Below are 24,678 nucleotides of genomic sequence, written 5' to 3' on the forward strand. Positions count from 1 at the left end.
TTTGATAAAAAAATTTAAGGCATTTTTACTTTTTATATAAAAATGATACAATAGTAGTTTGTCTACCATATTTGTGAGTTCATGATATTATTTCTAACAATTGATTATAAGAACGTCTACTTTAAAAATGCTTAATAAGTTTTAAGGATGGAACTACTTTGTTACGAGCCAATAATGAATTATTCAAAATATTTCGAAGCTCTTCAGGTAGATATACCGTCCCATTTTCAATCTGTAAATTAAATTTACGAATATTATAATCAATTGTTTTTTAAAAACATAATCCATAAAAGGCATCACCTTATTTGACTCAATCAGAGCAATAAGCAGTCTTGGTATCGCAGCCGCTGTTCCATTTGCAGTATGAGCATATTTCAATAATCCGTCTTTCGTCTTATACTTTATATTAAGACGCTTTGCTTGATAGTCTGTACAGTTACTGCAACTTGATATTTCTCCCCACATTTGCCGCCCGGGCAACCACGCCTCAATATCGTATTTTTGGAATGCTGAAGCTCCCAATTCGTTTGGTGGCATATCAAGTACTCGGAATTTTAAATTTAACTGTTTATATAAACACATTTCCGTATCCTTAAAACTTTCCAATACCATTTCTGACTGCTTTTCCGAACATACTGCGAACATTTCAACTTTAGTGAATTGATGTACCCTTGAAGAAAGTAAAAAATACAATCAGGGTTGTTGTGGAATCTGATAGTTGTCCGAATCCGAATTAAAATCGATAAAAAAAAATATGTGTAATTAATTCAAATATTGGTTTGATATTCGAAACAGAATTTGTATCGGTATGTGGTGTCACGGAAACCAATTTTATCGGGTTTGATTTTAGAAACAAAGCAAGAAGATAGTCGCTCACAGATTTGAAATTTAAGTTAAGAAATCAAGTTATTTTATTATTTCGAATAAATTTAGCTTTATTTCTATAGGTGAAAACATAAGTATAAAACACGAAATGTCTTCATTATTGAGTTTTTAGAAAAAAAATGGAAATTTAAAGATATTAGATTTACAAAACGTAATAAAAGTAATTTAACACCCAAATCAAACTCATTAAAAACTTTAATAGGACTGCTTCCAAATGTATTAATTTGCAAGTTTTGTCACATTAGTAAACAGCTGATTTGAATATTGGTTTTGTGCATGTTCGAAAAGACGAAAGTCCAAACAGATTCTGTGACACCATTGAAAATCAGAATTGGTTTGCAATTCTGACAGCTAGACAATTCTGTCTTAGATTCCACAACACCCCTGAATGTAAACATTTTTAATTTTTTGATCATAAACTTCGAAAGAATTAATAAAATGGTTATCTGTTTGGAAATCTTTACAAACCAAGCTCTATTTTAACACCTTTCGACTACCTTCATATTTCGATTAACTTCAATTTACACTCATTTAAAAATATTATTTTCGTGATTACGTTGTTCAATTCCTGCCTAGCTATAGTTGGTGTATGCCGTACAAATAGTTGGGCGTAACGCTGACAACTCCCATTCAATATTAGCTAAATATATTCTTACAATTTCTGTGCGTATCTAATTATTGACATTTAAAAAATTGTTTTTTATATACATACATGGAGGATGGAGTCATGTGTAGAAGTTCACGCAAGTGAGGAAAGTTCTCTGATCGCCATTCACTTGGGAGTGGCCAGAAACGATTCTTTTACATATGACTCAAGCAGCTCACGACTTCCGGTCTTTGACCAAGTATCCTCTGGGTAGCCTAAGAACATCCGTTTAAAGGCGAGCTAAAGTGAGGCGAAACATTCCCTGTATAGGGTTGTGCGCTGGGTTTGGGACCCACCACGTAAAAAACACCCCCAATGAAAAACCACCAACAGCCTTGGATGAGAGACCCAACTTTTGATGACGAACATGGCAAACGAATTAAGGACTATGATTTGAGGGCATGCACCTGGAATGTCCGGTCCCTTAATTGGGAAGGTGCCGCTGCCCAGCCGGTTGATGTCCTCGTGAAAATAAAGGCTGACATCACCGCCGTCCAAGAAATGCGATGGACGGGACAAGGGCAGAGACGAGTAGGTCCTTGTGACATTTACTACAGTGGTGGGCAAAGAACGTATATTTGGCACTACGGTCGGTAAGTTCAGCCTCCACGAGGAAACATCCCCAAATGGGTTGAGGCTGATCGACTTCGCCGGGCCCGAAATATGGTAATCTGTATTTGTATCTGTACATCAAGCTACCTGGCTGTCTCCGGATCGAAAAACCACCAACCAGATCGATCATGTTGTGATAGACGGAAGACACGTCTCCAGTGTTTTAGATTTGCGTGCGCTCCGAGGTCCTAACATCGACTCGGACCACTATATTGTTGCAGCCAAAATTCGCACCCGCCTCTGTGCAGCAAAAAACGCACGCCAACAAACACAAGAAAGGTTCGACGTCGAGAAGCTGCAATCACAACAGACAGCCGAACGATTGCTTGCACTCCTGCTCTCGGAGAGCACTCGGCAACAACTCGGTATAAGGGAACTGTGGGACGGCATTTCAAACTCCTTACGTACAGCTGCAACCGAAACCATTGGTTTTCGGAAAGTACAAAAGAACAGCTGGTACGACGAGGAGTGCCGTGTCGCAGCGGAGAGGAAACAGGCTGCCTACCTCCCAACGTTACGATCGACCACAACACGTGCGGGATGGAATAGATACCAAGAGTTGAAGAGGGAAGCGAGACGCATTTGCAGACAGAAGAAGAAAGAGGCCGAAATGCGTGAGTACGAAGAGCTTGATAAGCTGGCCGACAGGGGTAATGCTCGAAAATTCTACGAAAAGATACGGCGACTTACAGAAGCTTTTAAGACCGGAGCATACTCTTGTAGAACACCCCCAAGGTGATCTAGCCACCGATGCCCAGAGCATACTTAAATTATGGAGGGAACACTTCTCCAGCCTGCTGAATGGCAGTGAACGCACAACACCAGGAGAAGGTGAACCCGATACCCCAATCGATGATGATGGAGCAGACGTTCCATTGCTCGACCATGAAGAAGTTCGAATTGCAATTGCCCGCCTGAAAAACAACAAAGCGGCAGGGGCCGATGGATTGCCGGCCGAGCTATTCAAATACGGCGGCAAAGAACTGATAAGGAGCATACATCAGCTTCTTTGCAAAATATGGTCGGACGAAAGCATGCCCAACGATTGGAATTTAAGTGTGCTATGCCCAATCCATAAAAAAGGAGACCCCACAATCTACGCCAACTGGGATAAGCCTCCTCAACATCGCGTACAAGGTTCTATCGAGCATATTGTGTGAAAGATTAAAGCCCACCGTCAAAAAACTGATTGGACCTTATCAGTGTGGCTTCAGACCTGGTAAATCAACAACCGACCAGATATTCACCATGCGCCAAATCTTGGAAAAGACCCGTGAAAGGAGAATCGACACTCACCACCTATTCGTCGATTTCAAAGCTACTTTCGACAGCACGAAAAGGAGCTGCCTTTATGCCGCGATGTCTGAATTTGGTATCCCCGCAAAACTAATACGGCTGTGTAAACTGACGTTGAACAATACAAAAAGCTCTGTCAGGAACGGGAAGGACCTCTCCGAGCCGTTCGATACCAAACGAGGTTTCAGACAAGGCGACTCCCTATCGTGCGACTTTTTCAATCTGCTGCTGGAGAAAATTATTCGAGCTGCAGAACTGAATCGAGCAGGTACAATCTTTTATAAGAGTGTACAGCTGCTGGCGCATGCCGATGATATTGATATCATCGGTCTCAACACCCGCGCCGTTAGTTCTGCCTTCTCCAGACTGAACAAGGAAGCAACGCAAATGGGTCTGGTAGTGAACGAGGGCAAGACGAAATATCTCCTTTCATCAAACAAACAGTCGTCGCACTCGTGACTTGGCTCCCACGTCACTGTTGACAGTCATAACTTTGAAGTTGTCTATTTAGGAACCAGCATTAACATCACCAACAATGTCAGCCTGGAAATCCAACACAGGATTACTCTTGCCAACAGGTGCTACTTCGGACTGAGTAGGCAATTGAAAAGTAAAGTCCTCTCTGGACTAACAAAAGCCAAACTCTATAAGTCGCACATAATTCCCGTCCTGCTATATGGTGCAAAGGCTTGGACGATGACAACAACCGATGAGTCGACGTTGCGAGTTTTCGAGAGAAAAGTTCTGCGAAAGATTTATGGTCCTTTGCGCGTTGGCCACGGCGAACGCATTCGATGGAACGATGAGCTGTACGAGATATACGACGACATTGACATAGTTCAGCGAATTAAAAGACAGCGGCTACGCTGGCTAGGTCATGTTGTACGGATGGATGAAAACACTCCAGCTCTGAAAGTATTCGACGCAGTACCCGCCACGGGAAGCAGAGGAAGAGGAAGACCTCCACCAAGTGGAGAAGGACCTGGCTTCGCTTCGAATATCCAATTGACGCCACGTAGCGAAGAGAAGAAACGACTGGCGCGCTATTGTTGACTCGGCTATAATCGCGTAAGCGGTGTCTACGCCAGTAAAGAAGAAGAAGATATACATGCTGCCACATTTAACTATGGTTTAAGTCCATACAAATGTGCTACTCATCTCGAAGTATTAAAAAAAACAAAATGTGTGTTTGTTTATGGATTACTCAAAGGCTTTTCTATAACACTTGTAAACAGGAATGTAGTAATTTTTGAGAATATTACTTTAATTTTATTCTTTTATTACACTATTTCCATTACAAGACACTTTAGGCGCGGGTAGACATGATTGTGCGATACAGGGCAAGCTCATACATAACCATACATATTTACGCTGGTTTGTTGGAGAAGCTGTTACAGAGGCGAGGGAAGCAGTGGCAATTGGCGATCGTTCAACACAATGTTGGGACGCATTGTCGTCGCGTCAGTTCTACGACACATTGATAGCAGAAACAGCCAAAAAGGCTACTCCCTTCCTTCCTTCCTTTTCCTTCCTTACAGGGTATCTCGACAGGATAGATTTAGAGATAGACTCCACATTGCTCATTGCTTACTATATATACAATACTACATAGTTTGCCACTTCAGCAGTTTGACAGCGCAGTTTTCATTTCCATGAAAATTTCGAAGAGGCAACACATCCCATTTGCACATATGCCGACGGCATTTTCATTTCGGTAATATGAAATTTAGTATAGCGAGTATTAACCCCTTGTTGACCAAACCAAGAATAAATTATCTTATAAGTTTTCACATATTTCCATTCGTAGTCATATATTGTTAAGCATTAAAAACAATAAAAAAACGTAAAGGACATCTTAGTATAAAAAAAGGATATGGTACTTAGAAGTACCGTCGGGCTTGAGGAGCTCATATCATTGCAGCACAAAAATATTCCGCAGTGTTGACATTTCGAATGCGGCTTTGACTGATTTTTTTTTAAACTGCACATTTCACATCTTCCTCGACTTTAATCAAATGTTGGCCAATGTATCCCCAAATTACCTAATCGGACATCTTTCGGTACAGACTCACTTTTACCACGACGTTTTTTGCTAGCGTGTGTTGGTGCAAGACTCAACCTGCGTTTGTTGGCACCAACATCCTTTTGCGTCATTAAGCCTTGTGCAACTGACCGCCAATATTCTAGGAGAGTAATCTTATCATGAATTTGACAGTATACAATGTAGGAATTAACGAAAGATATTTCCAAAAGCCCCGAAAACAATCTATGCCACCATTTTTTCGATCGCCTGCCTATACCGTAGGCACAACGTAGCTGATCTGCATGGTCCACTCCACCCATAAAAGAGTTATAATCTTTAATCACAGTTGGGCATTGGACTTGTATTGCTTGGCCTTTACGATCTCTTCTCTGGACACTCGTTTTTTCAGTGCCATGGAAATTGAATGCCAATGGTATCGGCTTTTTATCGATCCATTTGAAGAAAGTTACACCGTTCATAGTTGTTCGTGAATCGTATTCTCCTCTTTTCATTTTCTTGTCCGATTTCATGTTTGAAGGAAGTCCTTTCCGATTTCCTCTAACTGTTCCGCATGCAAAGATTGGAGAAATTCGAGTAGCCTAACTGACGTAAAATAATTATCAAAGAACACGTACTTGTTCTTGCCCCATTCCTCTTCTCTGAGAGATAAAACTACTCTCTCCCCGAGACCATATCCTTCGTATTTTTCTTCGACAGCTTCATCCTTTCCTTGGTATACAGAGAGCTTTTTGAATTAACCTTGTTGATCCGCAAAGCACCATAATTTATAACCACACTTAATTGGTTTCATAGGGCAATATTGTTTTATGGCACTTCTACCCTTGAAAAGAATCATGGATTCGTCAACTAATAGCTCCATGGTATACCTGCTGAAAACGTTGATTTAGAGCTTCAATCATAGGGTGAATTTTGAATAGCCGATCCTTATTGTTTTCTGGAATTTTAGAATTATCATTTACATGCAAAAAACGTAAAATCAAATCAAATCTGTTTCGGACATGGCTTTTGATACTACGGGGACTGCCAGATCTTCACTGATACTCCAATAATGACGATAACTTGGCAGCTGATGGTAGCCTATACAAAAGTTTATGCCAATAAATGCCAATAGCTCACTTTTTTGTAGATTCAAAGTTTTATTTTTTTGTACCGCATATAAATTTTAATGAAATATGATTCCTTCCATAATGGCTTCCATATAAGATACGAAAAATTGTGTTGGCGTTTCCATATCCTGAAAAAACCAGTTACTGGTCCCTCTACTGAGTCAAATTGTGAAACCACGGTGGGTTTCTCAACTTTTTTCCATTTTCGCAACGGTTCTTCAAAAATTGTGGTACGGAAATTTTCCGACAAAATATTTGTGTCTTCATTTTCTTCTTCCTGAATTTGATTTAGAACTTCAATCAAAAACTAATCTTCGTCGTTCGGTGAAGTCATCACCTCTTCATTTTCATCTTCACTCTCAATATCCGTATTTTGTGCATTATCAATTGGAATTTCTTCCAAAATGGAAGCAATTTGATATTCTGTCAAAAATCTGCCGTGAACTCCAGCCATTATATTATATTATCTGTATAAACCTGTATATAAGGAAATCAGTGTTGTGTGTAAAAACAAGGGCCAACAGAGCCCGACGGTACTTACAAGTCTCCTTCAGAAAATCTAATATCACTGGTAAACAAAAAAGTTAGACTCCTTTGCGTCTTCAATAATAAATGCCAAATTAACAAAACTTTAAGTTTCTCTTTATTTCCTGGAGAAATTTTAAGAATTTTGCAATATATAAGTAAAATAATAAAACACTTTTTTTTTACGACCGCACTATGGAAAACACTAACTTGAAATGAGCACAGAGAGCGAAAAATTCGCGAATATTACAAAAAGTACTGTTATATGTGTGCTTTATTTTGTACTTTAAAGTACCGCTGGTCTGATTGCAGGAAGAAGTTCAGCGATTCTGTTTAAAACAGAAAAATTCGAAGTGGTACTGGAGAGTACCGTCAGACAACAAGGGGTTAAGACGGTTATGTTATGTTAAAAAATAAAGTACATTTCCAAAATAACATTTTCCATAAAATTAATATTTAGTTTAATATTGTTAATTTACATAAAAATTATGCAAATTGGGTTAAGAATGAGCGAAGTCTTAAATTTAATAAACTTATACAGGCATAAATCAAAATATCATTGCTCATTTTAAATATTATTTTAATTGGTATATAAAATTTTTGCAGCAAATATTATTTAGTAGTCCAAAAATATGAATTCTTATTTTTCCCAGAAATATATTTGTAAAAAAAAGGATCTTTATCCTTTTTTTGTTATCTTATTTTTTCTAGAAATACATTTGTAAAAAAGAGAATCTTTATCCTTTTTTTATATTCAACATAACAGATTTAAGGAGTTCAAGAGCTCAAAACGTGCGCTACATCAGCTATCTACCCGACGGCATTTCGCAAATTAGAAAATAAATTTTTCAAGAGCTCAAAGCATGCGCTACATCAGCTCGAACCTTCCTACCCTACGCCTTTGCGCAAATGAATTTATCATGATAGCAAATGCCCACATACAGATTTGGCAATGGCAATAGCAATACGTTTGACAGTTAGTATTCCATAAATTTTATCCTGGCGAGATGCCCCGTTAGCGAACAAAATGTGTTAAAAGCCCGTGGTAAAAACGCAGAAATCAGCCATCTTTGTTTGTTTTCATTTGAACAATGTTGCCATTGCTCAATACGCATATATAGTTTTGTACACATCTATGTTTTCAATTACAATTTTTTATAATATAAAATATCAAAACTGAAAACAAACTATTAAAAATAGTTTATATATTTATAAATATCATTGGACTCTGATTTTGAGCTATTTTAAGAAAATTTTTAAGACAACTACAGTATATCGAGATTGGCAACCCTGCGTTGTGAGAGAGCAATCACCTGACACATTTCTACGGCAAATATCCAAATATCGTGAATTCTCACGTCAAAGGGAGAAGGGAGTAGCGTTTTTCACTGTTCATTTACATTGCGCTCCCATAAGATAGGTCGTGTCAGCTGACACGGGCCACGATTCTACGTTCTCCACTGTTTCTGCTATACGTTTTTGGCTGTTTCTGCTATGACTCTTCGACAAAACGTGAGCTTTAGCCATTGGTTACCCGTGACAACGGAGATTTCGCATGAAGCAATAAGTGTACACATTTACATACAAAGTTGTGTGTAGACAAATTTACCAATAATATACGTATGGTCCGTAATATTTGCTTACACACTGCGAAATTTCCGTTGACACGGACAACCAATGGCCAAGCTCACGTTCAAAGAGTCAATTTTTTTTTTTTATTATTGGGTTGTCAAAAAAGTCTTGCGATATTTTCGCTAGTTGGCGCTGAAAATTCTAGTTGTATTCGTCGCATCGGGTCATGCTATACCTTTTTGGAAAGCTCAATTCACACGCTAACACGTGTTTGATTGATTGTCGTTTCTTTTAAGTCGTTCGTGAGTTATAGCGTCGCAAACATGAAGCAAAATAAAGAGAAAATAAGGCATATTTTACAGTACTGCTGCGATAAAAGCAAAAATGCATCTCAAGCCGCCAATAAAATTTGTGCAGTTTATGGACCTGATACAGTTTCCATTTCCACCGCACAACGATGGTTTCAACGTTTTCGTTCTGGTGTAGAGGTGGTCGAAGATGCGCCACGCTCCGGAAGGCCTGTCGTCGAATATTGCGATAAAATCGCTGAATTGGTCAAAAGAGACCGGCATAGTAGTCATCATACCGTTATAAACCATTTGAAGAAGCTTGGAGTCACTATGAAGCTCGATGTATGGGTGCCACACGAATTGATTCAATAAAAACACCGCAAAACTTTTTTGACAACCTAATATTGTACATTGTACCTAATATATAAAAATAAAATACTAACAACAATTCTGGTCTAAATAATTAGGACAGACGCTTAAATTCTAAATGTTAAGAAATAAATTTGCTGCTACTGTTGTCTTACTAGGTCGGAAGGCTTCTTGCGTTTCAACCTGATTTCTCGCCCAGCAGTTTCGATGAGTCTGGAGGCTTCCTCATTAACGTGCCGTCTAAGCCTCTGTTCGTGAGACTTTGCTAATTTGTAGATTTCATTTACCACTGAATTCACGCCTAGATCACGGTGCAGGTTAGCAGATGTAATGTACCAAGGTGCATTAACCAAAGTCCTTAGTACCTTACTTTGAAAACGCTGCATGCTGGCAATACAGCTTTGACTTGAGCAACCCCATAGTTGGGTCCGTAGGCCCAAACCGGCTTTAGGACTTGATTATATATAATAACAGTTTGTTTTGTATTGATAGCGTGGATTTCCTGCCAACTAGGTGGTAAAGTTTGCCAAATTTCATATCAAGCTCGCTCATTTTTTTGACATGCTCTTTCCAGCGTAGCTTGGCATCTGATGTGATACCTAGGTACTTAGCACTGTTATGGTGTGGTATAGGATTGTTAATTATATAAATTGGACAATATGACGGCTTTTTCACGGTAAAGTCGACATGAATTGATTTAGTGTCGTTTAATTTGATGAGCCACTTAGTAATTGCCTTGACTGCTGTTTGCACTCGTCGACTAGATACTGAAGTTGACTTTCCAGCTGTTAACAAAGCTGTGTCATTCGCAAATGTCGCTGTCATATACTTAGAATCAGATGAGTGGTCACTGGTAAAAAGCAAATAAAGCATTGGCCCCAACACGCTTCCCTGGAGAACACCGGCTTCTATCGGTTGCAAGTTTGAATACGCATCCTCTTGTTTAATGCGAAAGTATCTGTCTTTTAAATATGAAACAATTATTTCACAAAATTGTTTGTGTAGCATGTATTTCAATTTGAGCAGTAGACCCGTATGCCAAACTCTGTCAAAAGCTTGAGACATCTCCAAAAAGGCCGCCGTACAAACGTTCTTTTTATCGATTGTATTTTCCACGAAATTAACGATTCGGTGTACCTGGTCAATTGTTGAATGGGGGTTACGGTAGCCAAATTGATGTGTTGGTATTAGGTGTTTCTGAGCGATTATTGGTTTGAGCCTATTTATGAGTACATTCTCAAAGATTTTAGATAAGGCTGGCAGCAGCGAAAATGGTCTGTATGATGTAACATCGTGTACTGGCTTACCCGGCTTAGGTATCAATATGACTTCAGATACTTTCCAAAGCGATGGCACGTATCTTAGGCATAAAGCACTTTTTATAATGTTTACAAGTTTTTTTATACAATTCTTTGGTAAATTGTGTAATATTTTCTTAGTTATTAAATCGTAACCAGGTGCGTTTTTGAGTCTTGTCTTCCCGATAAGATTTTTAATTTCTTTAATAGTACGAGGGGTGCTATATATATTTCTGTCCTAGGCAACACTAAGTGTTGCCAGGTGGAATCTGACATTTCCAATGTAAAGTTTGACATTTTTTAGCATAACATCACTCAGAACGTTTTGTCATTTAATCATGAATTGTTTTATTTACAGGGAATTAAAAAATTCATCTCGGCCAAAAAATGGAATTAACTCGTGAACATTTTCGTGCGATCATTTTTCACAACTTTCGACGTGGATTATCACGACAAGAATGCATCGATGAACTAAAATCTTTGTAAGGCTATGAAGAACCATCCTATAGCACTGACGAATTCAATCGTGGCCGAGGCTCGCTCAAAGACGAATTCCGTGAAGGTCGTCCAAAAACATCCGTTGTGCCAGAAAACATCGATGCCGTACGTGAACTGATAATGCAAGACCGTCATGTAACATACCTTCAGATAGAGGCATGCCTATGCATTACTCCCACCAGCATACATTCGATATTGCATGAACACCTGGCCGTAAAAAAGGTTTGTTCTCGTTGGGTCCCGCACAATTTGACAATCGCTCAAAAAAGGCTCGTGTGGATTGGTGTAAAGAAATGCTGAAAAAATACGATCGCGGTACTTCAAAAGACGTTTATAAGATCGTCAGAGGTGACGAATTATGGATCTATGCGTATGAGCCCGAAACAAAACAGCAATCAACCGTGTGGGTCTTCCAAGACGAGCCAAATCCAACGAAAGTTGTTCGTGGAAGAAGCACTTCGAAGCAAATGGTCGCCTGTTTCTTCGGCAAAACTGATCATGTGGCGACTGTTCTGCTTGAGCAACGTAGGACGGTCAATTCTGAGTGGTACACCACCATTTGTTTGCCTGAAGTCTTCGGAGAAATTCGAAAAACGAAGAAAAGAAGACGAATCATTGTGCACTATGACAATGCGAGCTCTCCCACATTGGCTCAAACCAGCGCCTTTTTGACCGGTCAAAACGTCGAATTGATGGGTCATCCGCCGTACAGCCCAGACTTGGCACCCAATGACTTCTTTTTATTCCCACACATCAAGAAAATAATGCGTGGTCAACGATTTTCGCCGCCAAAAGATGCTGTTGAAGCATTCAAAAACCATGTTTTGGAGGTGTCTCAATCAGAGTGGAAAAAGTGCTTCGAAAATTGGTTTGAGCGCATGCAAAAGTGTATAAATCTTGATGGAGTATATTTTGAAAAACAATAAAACCATTTTCGTTGATAAATATTCCTATTTTCATTATTAGGCCAGAAATATATATAGCAGCCCTCGTAACAAGAGAAATGTTGATGTGTGGATCCAACCAACTATTTTCACAGTTTATCTCTACCCATCGTTAGGTGTAAATGTGTCTCTCAAACGATTTGCAAATACGGCAGCTTTATGTTTATTCGTTTTAGCCCATGCAGTTTCGTTTTATTTTAATGGTGCTACATGTTTTATTTGTTTATTAATATTTCTTACAGCTTTCAGAGGGAATAGCCGGTGGATTTATCAGCTGTGCGTTTAGCCAGATAGGTTTTGAAGGAAACATTTTTAAACTCTTTAATTTGTGCTCTTAGTTTCGCTGTAAATTTTTTAAGCTCAGTTTTGAGAGCAGAAAACATAGTTTGCTGTAGTGATGAGCGATATTTCACTACCGGTGATTTTTTCACTGTGATTGAAAAATCGCAAATCGCAACTGCGATCACTTTTTATAAATAGCAGTTCGCTTCTATGAACTGCGATTGCAATCGCAGTTCGAAACTGTGATCGCAGTTCGAACCTGTGAATTGCGATCGCAATTCGAAACTGTGATCGCAGTTCGAACCTGTGAATTGCGATCGCAGCTCGAAACTGTGATCGCAGTTCGAACCTGTGAATTACGATCACAATAGCAAATAGCAGAAAAGTAACAACTTTCTTCAGGGTATTGTATATATCGTATATGCTATTTTTCGTCATAGCGGTTTGAAGTTAAGAGTGTAACGTTCTTATAATTTTTAATAATGGCAGCAAATGTATCAAGGAAAAGAAGTGAAGTGTGATGTTTGAAGTGGTAGATGAAATATAATCAAAATGGAATATTTTAATTTGTTTTAATAAAATTTTTAATTTTACTTATTGCTAAAACCAAATTTAAAAGCTTGTTGTGATGAAAACAAGAATTGTAATTTCAGAAAAAATGATGGAATAAAAAAGTTACGGGTTCTTAATATTTTCCCAAAGATTAGGAAACTTGCGTTAATTATTTGTTCTTGAAAATATTAAAAGCGGGTATTCTAAACAAACAAATTATCAACCACACTAATGGTAATTCCTTCTAAGAAATGTGTGAAACCATCATACCAACATACAAATGAACTATGCAATACGCTCTAAGTGTCAGGTAGCCGAACCGCTCCAACATTTGCGAAAATGTAGTGAAAAGAAAGTCGGAAAAACTTGACTCGAGTTACAGGAGCCAAAAGAGAATTTGCCGCCAATAACGACAAAATGTTTCCGTCGTTCCCACGACAGTCGGGTGTACGTAACTGGACGGGACCCGGACTTGTATTCGCCCAAACACTGTCAAATCGGCAGAATCTGCCGCTACAACAACAACAATAAAAGGTCTCCGTTTGAACGTCGACTTAGTTGCGATCGCAATAGCAATATAAAATCACAGTGATTTAAAAATAGCAATCACTGAAATCACAGATACCGAAAAATCACAATATCGTTCATCTCTAGTTTGCTGCCATCTCCGTCGAAGCTTGCGCTTTTTATGGACACTTTCTAAGATGTGTTGTGGGTAATTGGTGCCACTTAGATTCACGCGGGTATTTGGTGTACTCTTCCATGCAGCGTTTTGAATTATTATTGTGAAATCTTCAACCTCACAATCCAACTCAATACCAGTCGATATACGGTTAAGCTTTGGGTCGACTTTATTCACTATACTTTTAAATTTATAGTGTGTATATTACATAACATATCTGTAGGCCAATAAGTGGGTCTTCCCGTAGAAACAAAATTGCATCCAACTGCTAGTATAGCTTTGAAAAGTTCTCGACCTTTGGTTGTAATTAAACGAGATCTCCAATGAGTGTGTTTTGCGTTAAATTCGCCACCAATGATGTACCTTCTGTCACATTTTTTTAATAAATTCATATATGTACGTTTCTATATTTTTTATATTATGTCTACGTGTACTATACAGAGTAATAAAGTACAACGGGTGATTGTGGATCTTCCTCTCAGTGTTCAATGTTGCTTTTGATAATTATAGCGCTCCCTCCTCGTGCTGAGTTTGCCGTTTTGTATGTCCAAAAGCTTGACAGTTTTTGCACTGTGGAATTAATTTAGATGCTTTAATAGGATCAACTTTGACAACGGTTCTAAAAATGGTTTTGATCTGGTAAATTTATTTAAGGCCTTCGGTAGCATCAAATACTACTAAAAACATATCTAGCGGTTCTTTAGTCTTCCATTTAAGCTTATTAATTGCATTTTGTAGATAATTTCGTCTATCTTGGAACCAGCGTAAACAACACCAACAATGTCAGCCTAGAAATCCAACGCAGGATAGCTCTTGCCAACAGGTGCTGCTTCGGACTAAGTAGTCAATTGAGAAGCAAAGTCCTCTCTCGACAAACAAAAACCAAACTCCATAAGTCACTCATAATTCCGTCCTGCTATATGGTGCAGAGGCTTGGACGATGTCAACAACGGATGAGTCGACGTTGCGAGTTTTCGAGAGAAAAGTTTTGCGAAAGATTTATGGTCCTTTGCGCGTTGGCCACGGCGAATACCGCATTCGATGGAACGATGAGCTGTACGAGATATACGACGACACTGACATAGTTCAGCGAATTAAAAGACAGCGGCTACGCTGGCTAGGTCATGTTGTCCGGATGGACGAAAACACTCCAGCTCTGAAAGTATTCGACGCAGTAACCGCCGGGGGAAACAGAGGAAGACCTCCACTCCGTTGGAAGGACCAAGTGGAGAAGGACCTGGCCTCGCTTGGAATATCCAATTGGCGCCACGTTGCGAAAAGAAGAAACGACTGGCGGCGGTTGTTAACTCGTCTATAATCGCGTAAACGGTGTCTACGCCAATTAAGAAGAAGAAGAATTGCATTTATGACCTTAAAACCTTGAGATTTTAGATCATTTGAAATGGATTGTGTATCGCATGAGTGGCGTCAATTTTTTTTCATTACCTTTCTTGGCCTATTATGTTCACTCTCGTAGCTAAACCAAGGTATATTTTCATTAGGTAAGTATTTTGTTATTGTACGATAATTGTTTGCATCGAAGACATTAAATTTGTTGGCGCCGTTGCTCAAAAGCTTTATTAAAAAGTTGTTCTTTATTTGATCTGTAATATTAGAACGTAATTTATTAAAATCCTTTACGTCGTTAATTATAAGAGAAGGTAGGCGGTGGGTTTTAGTATCATTGTTTGCCGCCTGCTCCTTATTTTTATTTTTCGAAGGGCTGACAATTGTTGGAGAAGTATCACCTTTGCGCTTTTTTGAAGAGTGTTGTTTTGTTTTTAGCTCATCTTCATCGGTTTCGCATATTTGATCTACATTCATACTAGAAGGTTTTACTTCAAAACTCACATGCTTGCTTTTACTAGATTTTAGTTCTTCGTTTTCTCTTTTTAATTCCATGTTACCTTTATGTAACTGATTGCACATCGCTTCCAAAGTTCTAAGCTTAACAAGAAGTGTTTTTTTTTTATTTTATTTGACGAGTGGCAGCGCTGATTGCAATTGGAAATTGTTAGAACAACTGATTTCACATACGCAGAAATAACGTGTAAAAGGAACAGCTGATGAGCACTTTTTTCCAACGTCGATGTGTCGACGAACCGACGCGGCGACAAAGCGTCACAACATTGTATTGTTGGTAGAAAATCCGAGCTGTGTCGAAAAAATAAGCGAACGAGCGCCGATTGTCACCAAACTTGCGTAAATATGTAAGTAAGTATATGTATAAGCGTGCATACATATCGACGCAGATTTTTGCCAGCCACGGAAAAATATTTTAGGATTGACAAATGTTGTAATCGACAACAGCTATGTTGCCACTTTTCTCGATTCTTTCTGAGAAGAAATAGCATGCTCGGGGAGATGTAATGGTGCCTGCTGTTATGAATGACGCGAGTTTGCCTGTTAAAAGTGCGCTTACGTTCATGAATGAAAATGTTGTTGTTGTGTGTTTTTCTACAAATTTGGGCATCGACTATTTGGCTGCCATATTGACTTGTGACGCAGCTGATGTTTTTGAAACAATTCTTATTTTTGTAGAACAATGTTTGTAATTTTTGCGGATGACACATCTACATGTGTACGCATATCTGTATGCAAGTTTGTGTATATAATAAGTGTGCCAATGTCATGCGAGCATATTTACATATGAGCAGCGCGAACATGATATTATTGATGAGTGATAATATGATTTGTTTATGATTATGTTTGCATATAAACGTATAAAAATATAAGCAAAAGAGCTAACATACGTCAGTAACAGCAATATATAGTTCTGAGCATAATTTTTATTCAATGCTCAGCTCTGTTCAAGCGCAACTGTTAAAATTTCTCCTGCCGAGTTGGAATTGGTGAAACTCCCTCATCTCGACCAAGTTAGCCAAAAATATTTTTACGTTCTCTATGATAAACGTTCTCTGCACGGCCTATATTGCCACGGCGACAATCATATCTATATGGGTATATGCCATTAATAGGGTTCCTCCAAGAAAAATTTCAGTTAGAAATAAACAACAATCCGAGAGAATGTACTACAAGATATGGAACAACAATAGATGTTGTATTTAATAGATATTTTGATAATGTGGTGTCTAATACTTTTGTAACATACTTCAGGTTTAATCGACCAATTGTCAGTCATACCGTCAGAGGCAACTTCGAATGTAACAATTACGGAAGTCAATGATGAAAATAATTGAGTTGACGTGATTTTAAACAAATATTTGGATAAAATTTTATATATAAGAAAAATAAATGTTTATTAAATAAACTATCTGTCATCATTTTCTGGAAAAAATTCATAATATTGTATTCTTTCATTGTGTACCATATTTAGTTCCTATTATAATCTGTACCTTTTAACCTATTACTTGTATAAAAAAAATTTCGATGTTTCACATCTTGAGAAATCTACTTAGAATATGGTCCTTTAATAGCATAACATTTAAAGAAAGTTAAATCCTGGCACTCACAAACTCGAACAGGGCGCACTCTTTACTCAAAACACTCGTATGATAATTGGTTTGTGAGATACAACATTTTGAAAGAAAAAAAATTAAACAATCAAATAAATTAAAAGCAAAAATACTTTACAAATCAAAGAATGTTTTCATTATATCCAACTAAGGGAAATTTTAGTGAAATGTTTAGTTTCGCGCCGGTTTAGTATCGTTTATGGAGAAAAATAAGGGGGGCTACCGCCCCTCACGCCACCATATTGGAAAGAGGAATGATCGAACTTTGTAATAAACCCCACCTCGACCCCCTAGAGCCCCTATAGACCTGTAAGCAGCCCTTTGAAAATGACCAAAAATCAGTGTTTTTGCTCATTTTTCCATACAAACTGAAACCAATGCAACCCAGTCAACATTTTTGTATGGACAAGAAATCAAAATAAAGAAAACCAAAATGTGTAGTACTACTTTTTGGGTTGGCGGCCTTCGGTCAAGCGAATACCCTGGGTGACCGATGTACTTTCGTGTAGTACTCCTTTCTGCGTTGGCGGCCTTCGGCCGCGCTCTAAAAAAATAACCCTGGTCGAGCGAATACCCGGGGTGACCGATGTACTTTCGTGTAGTACACCTTTCCGCGTTGGCGGCCTTCGGCCGCGCTTTAAAAAAATAACCCTGGTCGAGCGAATACCCGGGGTGACCGATGTACTTTCGTGTAGTACTGCTTTCTGCGTTGGCGGCCTTCGGCCGCGCTCTAAAAAAAATAACCCTGGTCGGTCCAACACCCGGGTGTATCAAATTTTTTTCGAATAGAACTCCTTTCCGCGTTGGCGGCCTTCGGCCGCGATCTAAAAAAATAACCCTGGTCGGTCCAACACCGGCTACGCCATCCACAGTATTTTAGCATTGAACACCTTTTCGCGTTCACTTCATACATTTATTGCAAACTGGGTTTAATTTATTCCCTTTTGTTCGTGCTTTCTCGGCAATTTGACAGTTCAAATTAGGCAGTCATTTTGGTTTTTCGCATTATTGAACTCAATGCAGAAAAATGTGTATTGGGTCGGCTTTAGTATACGATCCCACGATTTCAGGGTTAAAAGTGGTATGGTTGGATAGAGCTGTTGCTCCAGATTAAGAAAATATATAATTGTTGCCGCCGCAAACTTATAGTTTTCGAGATATTTGCATTTAAAGTTGAAAATTTTGCAAACTTTATCTTGCAATTTCTCGATTGCTAGTAATTATTTAATTCATATTATGCACTTTTTATGCACTTACACTTCACTACATTGTTTCTACATATTTTTTTTCCAGTAATTATTTAGTTATTTGCTTAAAATAAGCATTTTATATTTTACACAATTTTCATTTCATGCACAATAACAAAAGTATTCCGTGTTGACAGATAATAAGTGTTGCCATAATTACACATTTATCAAACGAATAAAAATGAATAAAAAATAGGACTATACCCCAAATACATAAATCATTGCCATTTTTCTTGATATATCAAGATTTTGATACACCCCGGTGTTGGATCGGCCAGGGTTATTTTTTTGAAGCGCGGCCGAAGGCCGCCAACGCGAAAAGGAGTTTTACTTAAAAAAAACTTGATACACCCCGGTGTTGGATCGGCCAGGGTTATTTTTTTGAAGCGCGGCCGAAGGCCGCCAACGCGAAAAGGAGTTTTACTTAAAAAAAATTTGATACACCCCGGTGTTGGATCGGCCAGGGTTATTTTTTTGAAGCGCGGCCGAAGGCCGCCAACGCGAAAAGGAGTTTTACTTAAAAAAAACTTGATACACCCCGATGTTGGATCGGCCAGGGTTATTTTTTTGAAGCGCGGCCGAAGGCCGCCAACGCGTAAAGGAGTTTTACTTAAAAAAAACCTGATACATCCCGGTGTTGGATCGGCCAGGGTTATTTTTTTGAAGCGCGGCCGAAGGCCGCCAACGCGAAAAGGAGTTTTACTTAAAAAAAACCTGATACACCCCGGTGTTGGATCGGCCAGGGTTATTTTTTTGAAGCGCGGCCGAAGGCCGCCAACGCGAAAAGGAGTTTTACTTAAAAAAAACCTGATACACCCCCGTGTTGGATCGGCCAGGGTTATTTTTTTGAAGCGCGGCCGAAGGCCGCCAACGCGAAAAGGAGTTTTACTTAAAAAAAACCTGATACACCCCGGTGTTGGATCGGCCAGGGTTATTTTTTTTGAAGCGCGGCCGAAGGCCGCCAATGCAGAAAGAAGTGGGACGCGAATGGACTAATGTTTACCCTGGTGTTGGATTGGCCAGGGTTTTTTAAGCGTGGCCGAAGGCTGCTAATACACAAAGGTAATCTAAAAGTTATGTTAAATAGGGTATATCTCCCTCTTTATACTACATTTTCTATAACGGATATTGTTACAACTAAACAAGGTACCGTTCTTTTTGTTGTCCGTTTTGTCATTATCTTCACATTTATCAATTCCGCGTTTCCCCTTTTTAAACTACATTTTCTATAACGGGTATTGTTACAACTAAACAAGGTACCGTTCCTTTTTTCCCGTTTTGAAATAAGTTTCATATTTATTTCATTTGAATTCCGAGATTGGATGCAGCCATAAATTCAGGATAGAAATTTAAAGAGTAAAAATTTAAAATATATGTAAATACATATATAATTATTATAAGTTAAATTAAAAAAAATGAGTGCAAATTCATCAGGTAAGTAATATAAGTTTTAAACTGAAAAAAATATAACTTAAGGTATTTAAATAGATTGTGTCGGAGCGTCAACGAGTCGAGGTGGCATAAAGCGAGTGCGTGCAAATTCATCAGGTAAGTAATATAAGTTTTAAATTTATAAAAATATAACTTAAGGTATTTAAATAGATTGTGTCGGAGCGTCAACGAGCCGAGGTGGCATAAAGCGAGTGCGTGCAAATTCATCAGGTAAGTAATATAAGTTTTAAACTGACAAAAATATAAGTTAAGGTATTTAAATAGATTGTGTCGGAGCGTCAAACAGCCGAGGTGTTATAAAGCGAACCAATGTTCTTAAAGCGGCGGAAGTGAAGTCAATGTGGAATATTGTAATAATATTCCAAACATTTGACACAAAAGAGAAATGTATTTCTTTTGCCGAAGAACAAGGTTTGATTTTAAAAGCCAAAATTTGCCGTACGCATAAAATGCCAATGACGCTCTTGTTAAAAAAAAGTAGCAGTGTTGGGGTGTTCCGATGCCGGAAAGGGGGTTGTCGGAAACGAAGTGCGTTGGGAAGGTCGAGCGGGACCTGGTTCGAAAACGTCAAAATCCCACTTCCGCAGGTATTTTATCTAATGTATGCTTATGCATCTCATTGGTCACATGCGGAAGTGAGGAAAAACAGTTTTATCAGGGAACCAGTTTTATCTAGCGCTACAATATGTGACCGGTATAATTACTGCCGCGAAGCTGTAGTATTATACCAGGTTGACCATCAGGTAGCGGTAGGTAAAATTGGTGGCCCTGGTAAAACTGTTCAAATAGACGAAAGTAAATTTGGGAAGCGAAAATACAACAAAGGTAATAATAAAAATATAATTTTTTTATGTAATTAATATATCTTTTCTTATTTTAGGGCGGAGAGTCGAGGGCCACTGGGTTCTTGGGATGGTTGAGGATGGGAGTGACGACCTTAGGCTGGAGGTATGTCCCGGCAATGTCAGGTCTGCTGAGGTGCTCATACCTTTGATAGAGAAGCACGTGGCAAAAGGCAGTATAATATGTACTGATTGCTGGAGGGCATACGACTGTCTAGCCAGTCACGGGTATGAGCACCGACGCGTGAATCACAGCGACCCCGATAATCCGTTCGTTGCCGAGGACGGGACGCATACTCAACGCATCGAGTCCCAGTGGCGAGTAATTAAACGTTTTTTCATAAAAGACAATTACAATAACAGCGAAGATTTTTCTAATTTAATTTATGAATATACTTGGAGAAAAAATATTGCAAATAATCATCACGATCCTTTTGTAAGATTATTAGATGCAATTAAATATACATATAAGCCTTAAAACTTTTTTTATTACAACGGAAAATTAATTTCAGATGGTATTTGTCTCTTGGTTTGAGTTTTTATATTCATTTTTATTCGTTTGATAAATGTGTGATTATGGCAACACTTATTATTTGTCAACAAGGAATACTTTTGTTATTGTGCATGAAATGAAAATTGTGTAAAATATAAAATGCTTATTTTAAGCAAATAACTAAATAATTACTGAAAAAAAAATATGTAGAAACAATGTAGTGAAGTGTAAGTGCATAAAAAGTGCATAATATGAATTAAATAATTACTAGCAATCGAGAAATTGCAAGATAAAGTTTGCAAAATTTTCAACTTTAAATGCAAATATCTCGGAAACTATAAGTTTGCGGCGGCAACAATTATATATTTTCTTAATCTGGAGCATCAGCCCTATCCAACCATACCACTTTTAACCCTGAAATCGTGGGATCGTATACTAAAGTTTCCCCTGTGTATTTTATTTAAAGATTTACAAAGAAATTAACAATCAAAAGTAATTAAAAATGTTAAATGTGTTAATGGTTTTTATAATTCATAAGTAATATATGTGCGTAAAAATGTATCCATAATTGGTTTGGTACAATGCACAACAGATGAAAATACACTAGTATATATTGAGAAATTTGCAAAAAAAAAAAAATAGCATTTTTTAAAGTGAATTTTTTGAAAAATTGGGAAATTTAGTATCGCGCCGGTTTAGTATCGTTTATGGAGAAAAACAGGGGAGGGCTACCCCCCATCACGCCCCCTTATTGGAAAGAGGAAGGATCGAACTTTTTAATAAACCCCCCCTCGACCTCCTAGAGCCCCTATAGACCCGTAGGGAGCCCTTTGAAAATGACCAAAAATCAGTGTTTTTGCTAATTTTTCCATACAAACTGAAACCAATGCAACCCAGTCAACATTTTTGTATGGACAAGAAATCAAAATAAAGAAAACCAAAATGTGTAGTACTACTTTTTGGGTTGGCGGCCTTCGGTCAAGCGAATACCCTGGGTGACCGATGTACTTTCGTGTAGTACTCCTTTCTGCGTTGGCGGCCTTCGGCCGCGCTCTAAAAAAATAACCCTGGTCGAGCGAATACCCGGGGTGACCGATGTACTTTCGTGTAGTACACCTTTCCGCGTTGGCGGCCTTCGGCCGCGCTTTAAAAAAATAACCCTGGTCGAGCGAATACCCGGGGTGACCGATGTACTTTCGTGTAGTACTCCTTTCCGCGTTGGCGGCCTTCGGCCGCGCTTTAAAAAAATAACCCTGGTCGAGCGAATACCCGGGGTGACCGATGTACTTTCGTGTAGTACTCCTTTCTGCGTTGGCGGCCTTCGGCCGCGCTCTAAAAAAATAACCCTGGTCGAGCGAATACCCGGGGTGACCGATGTACTTTCGTGTAGTACTCCTTTCTGCGTTGGCGGCCTTCGGCCGCGCTCTAAAAAAATAACCCTGGTCGGTCCAACACCGGGGTGTATCAATTTTTTTCGCATAGAACTCCTTTTGGCGTGGGCGGCCTTCGGCCGCTCTTCAAAAAAAATAACCCTGGTCGGTCCAACACCGGCTACGCCATCCACAGTATTTTAGCATTGAACACCTTTTCGCGTTCACTTCATACATTTATTGCTAACTGGGTTTAATTTATTCCCTTTTGTTCGTGCTTTCTCGGCAAATTGACAGTTCAAATTAGGCAGTCATTTTGGTTTTTCGCATTATTGAACTCAATGCAGAAAAAGGTGTATTTTATTTAAAGATTTACAAGGAAATTAACAATCAAAAGTAATTAAAAACATTACTAGTGGTTTTTATAATTCATAAGTAATATATGTGCTTGAAAATGTATCCATAATTGGTTTGGTACAATGCACAACAGATGAAAATACACTAGCATATATTGAGAAATTTGCAAAAAATAGCATTTTTTAAAGTGAATTTTTGGAAAAACTTGTGAACCGATTTTTATAAAATATGTTTTAAAATAAAGTTCGATAATTTAAGCATACATGCGTGTTTAAAATTTTCAATTTGGTTATCTCGTTTAGGTACAATGAGCCAAAATTAAACGGCGCGATACTAAACCCAACCCGAAAAATTTGTCAACCGATTTTTATAAAATGTTTTAAAATAAAGTTCGATAATTTAAGCATACATGCGTGTTTAAAATTTTCAATTTGGTTCTCTCGTTTAGGTACAGTGAGCCAAAATTAACCGGCGCGATACTAAACCCAACCCAAATTTTAAATCAAGTTGACTTTTATAACAAAAAACGGCATTGTAATGTTTTCTTTTAATAAATATTAGTCGGTATGAGGTATTTAATGTCAAAAACAAGCATTTTCTAAATATCTGTCGGCAATGAGGAGAGTGTAAGCTAATCACTTCAAATTTTTATCGAAACTTGGTAGGGGTATACTACTTCCATATTTTATTAAATATTAGGCGTCTTTATACCTTAACTGATTCGAAACTATGAATATTTCAGAAATAATTACATAAATATAAAAAAAGAAATCTGACTGGAACAATGTAATGTTCAATCATGCTTATAAAAAGCATGAATTAAGAATTCCAATTCCACCCCGCTAAAACTAACAAATTTAAATAACTTTATTAAAAATATTGTAGCAATAATAACACAATTCTGAAAATAAATCCCAAAATGAATTAGAATATGCTTAAAAGTCAATTTGTGTACCTGTAAATCCCTTTTTCTTCATTCAATCCGGATGTTTCTGCACGGTAACATCTACTTACAGCAGCAATTTTCAGTGGTAAGCATTGTTCTTCAATAACTTGATCAGTAAAAAAACCTGCTAATGCCATTTCGGATGTACCAGACAAACATTCTTCAGAGTCAATTTTATAAACTTGATTTCGGTTCCCTTCTGTTTGCATGCCGCACCCATTTATGATATTACTTGGTAAGATATCGGGGACTGATATAAGCTTGAATTCATTCTTCCTTAGATATGACATTGTGTACCGTACTAAAGACTGTTCTAAACTCGCTAGATCTCCCATCAAATAGTAACTTTTATGGCCGGCGAAATGCCCTAAATGCTCCATTCTTAATACATTCAAATACTTACATACGTCTGAAAATTGTTCGCCTGTGCCGGGCGCTAAGTTATTGTTATATACTTCATGCCCTTTTTCTCCGTAGTTAACAACTCGGGAATGTGTACCATTGGGAAGTTTTCCAAGCTCAATTTCAATCTGACGTTGTATCTCTACATCATTGGGGCATTTTCGCAGTTTTTGAAGCAGAGTTTTAATAACTGGTACATTATTTGTATGCTTTCTTAGTAAAATGTTCTTTTCAATATCACGCAAAAAAATTTCGTTCACATTATGGGCGGAGAATAATTTAATATGATTGCTTATAATCCACATAGTCTTATAGTTTCTAAATATCTCGGAAACTAAAGGCCGTGATAATTTATTTATAAATATTTTCGTTCCCGCCATCAATAAACTAGCGCAATAAAATTATATGAAAATCAAAATGAAATCACATAACATTCATAATAATACTAGCTACGATAACGGGGCATCTCGGCACGATAGAATTTATAGAATA

The 24,678-nt window shown here is 38.1% G+C and overlaps 2 protein-coding genes and 1 long non-coding RNA gene across 4 annotated transcripts; 1 reads left to right on the forward strand and 2 right to left on the reverse strand.

Moving 5' to 3' along the window:
• LOC105233857 (serine--tRNA ligase, mitochondrial) lies at positions 1 to 24,678 on the reverse strand. Its single transcript, XM_049454667.1, has 3 exons — positions 23,794 to 24,678; positions 301 to 670; positions 1 to 232 (listed from the first exon to the last, which is right to left on the reverse strand). The coding sequence occupies exons 1-3, from the start codon at positions 24,564 to 24,566 to the stop codon at positions 122 to 124; spliced, it is 1,254 nt and encodes a 417-aa protein (XP_049310624.1). The 5' UTR covers positions 24,567 to 24,678; the 3' UTR covers positions 1 to 121.
• Positions 18,659 to 19,279, reverse strand: LOC125778178 (uncharacterized). The gene is made up of 2 exons (XR_007422545.1): positions 19,225 to 19,279; positions 18,659 to 19,131 (listed from the first exon to the last, which is right to left on the reverse strand). It is a non-coding gene; the product is annotated as an uncharacterized LOC125778178 (long non-coding RNA).
• On the forward strand, positions 19,370 to 21,385 carry LOC125778146 (uncharacterized). 2 transcript variants are annotated; one of them, XM_049454715.1, is made up of 3 exons: positions 19,370 to 19,986; positions 20,041 to 20,601; positions 20,657 to 21,385. In XM_049454715.1, exons 2-3 carry the CDS (start codon positions 20,115 to 20,117, stop codon positions 21,094 to 21,096), a joined length of 927 nt encoding a protein of 308 aa, XP_049310672.1. In that variant the 5' UTR covers positions 19,370 to 19,986; positions 20,041 to 20,114; the 3' UTR covers positions 21,097 to 21,385. The 2 variants fall into 2 exon arrangements, with proteins under 2 accessions (XP_049310672.1, XP_049310671.1); XM_049454714.1 differs by having other exon boundaries at positions 19,370 to 19,800; positions 20,029 to 20,601.

The sequence above is a fragment of the Bactrocera dorsalis genome, chromosome 4 (genome assembly GCF_023373825.1).
Source record: "Bactrocera dorsalis isolate Fly_Bdor chromosome 4, ASM2337382v1, whole genome shotgun sequence".
Taxonomy (NCBI): Eukaryota; Metazoa; Arthropoda; class Insecta; order Diptera; family Tephritidae; genus Bactrocera; species Bactrocera dorsalis.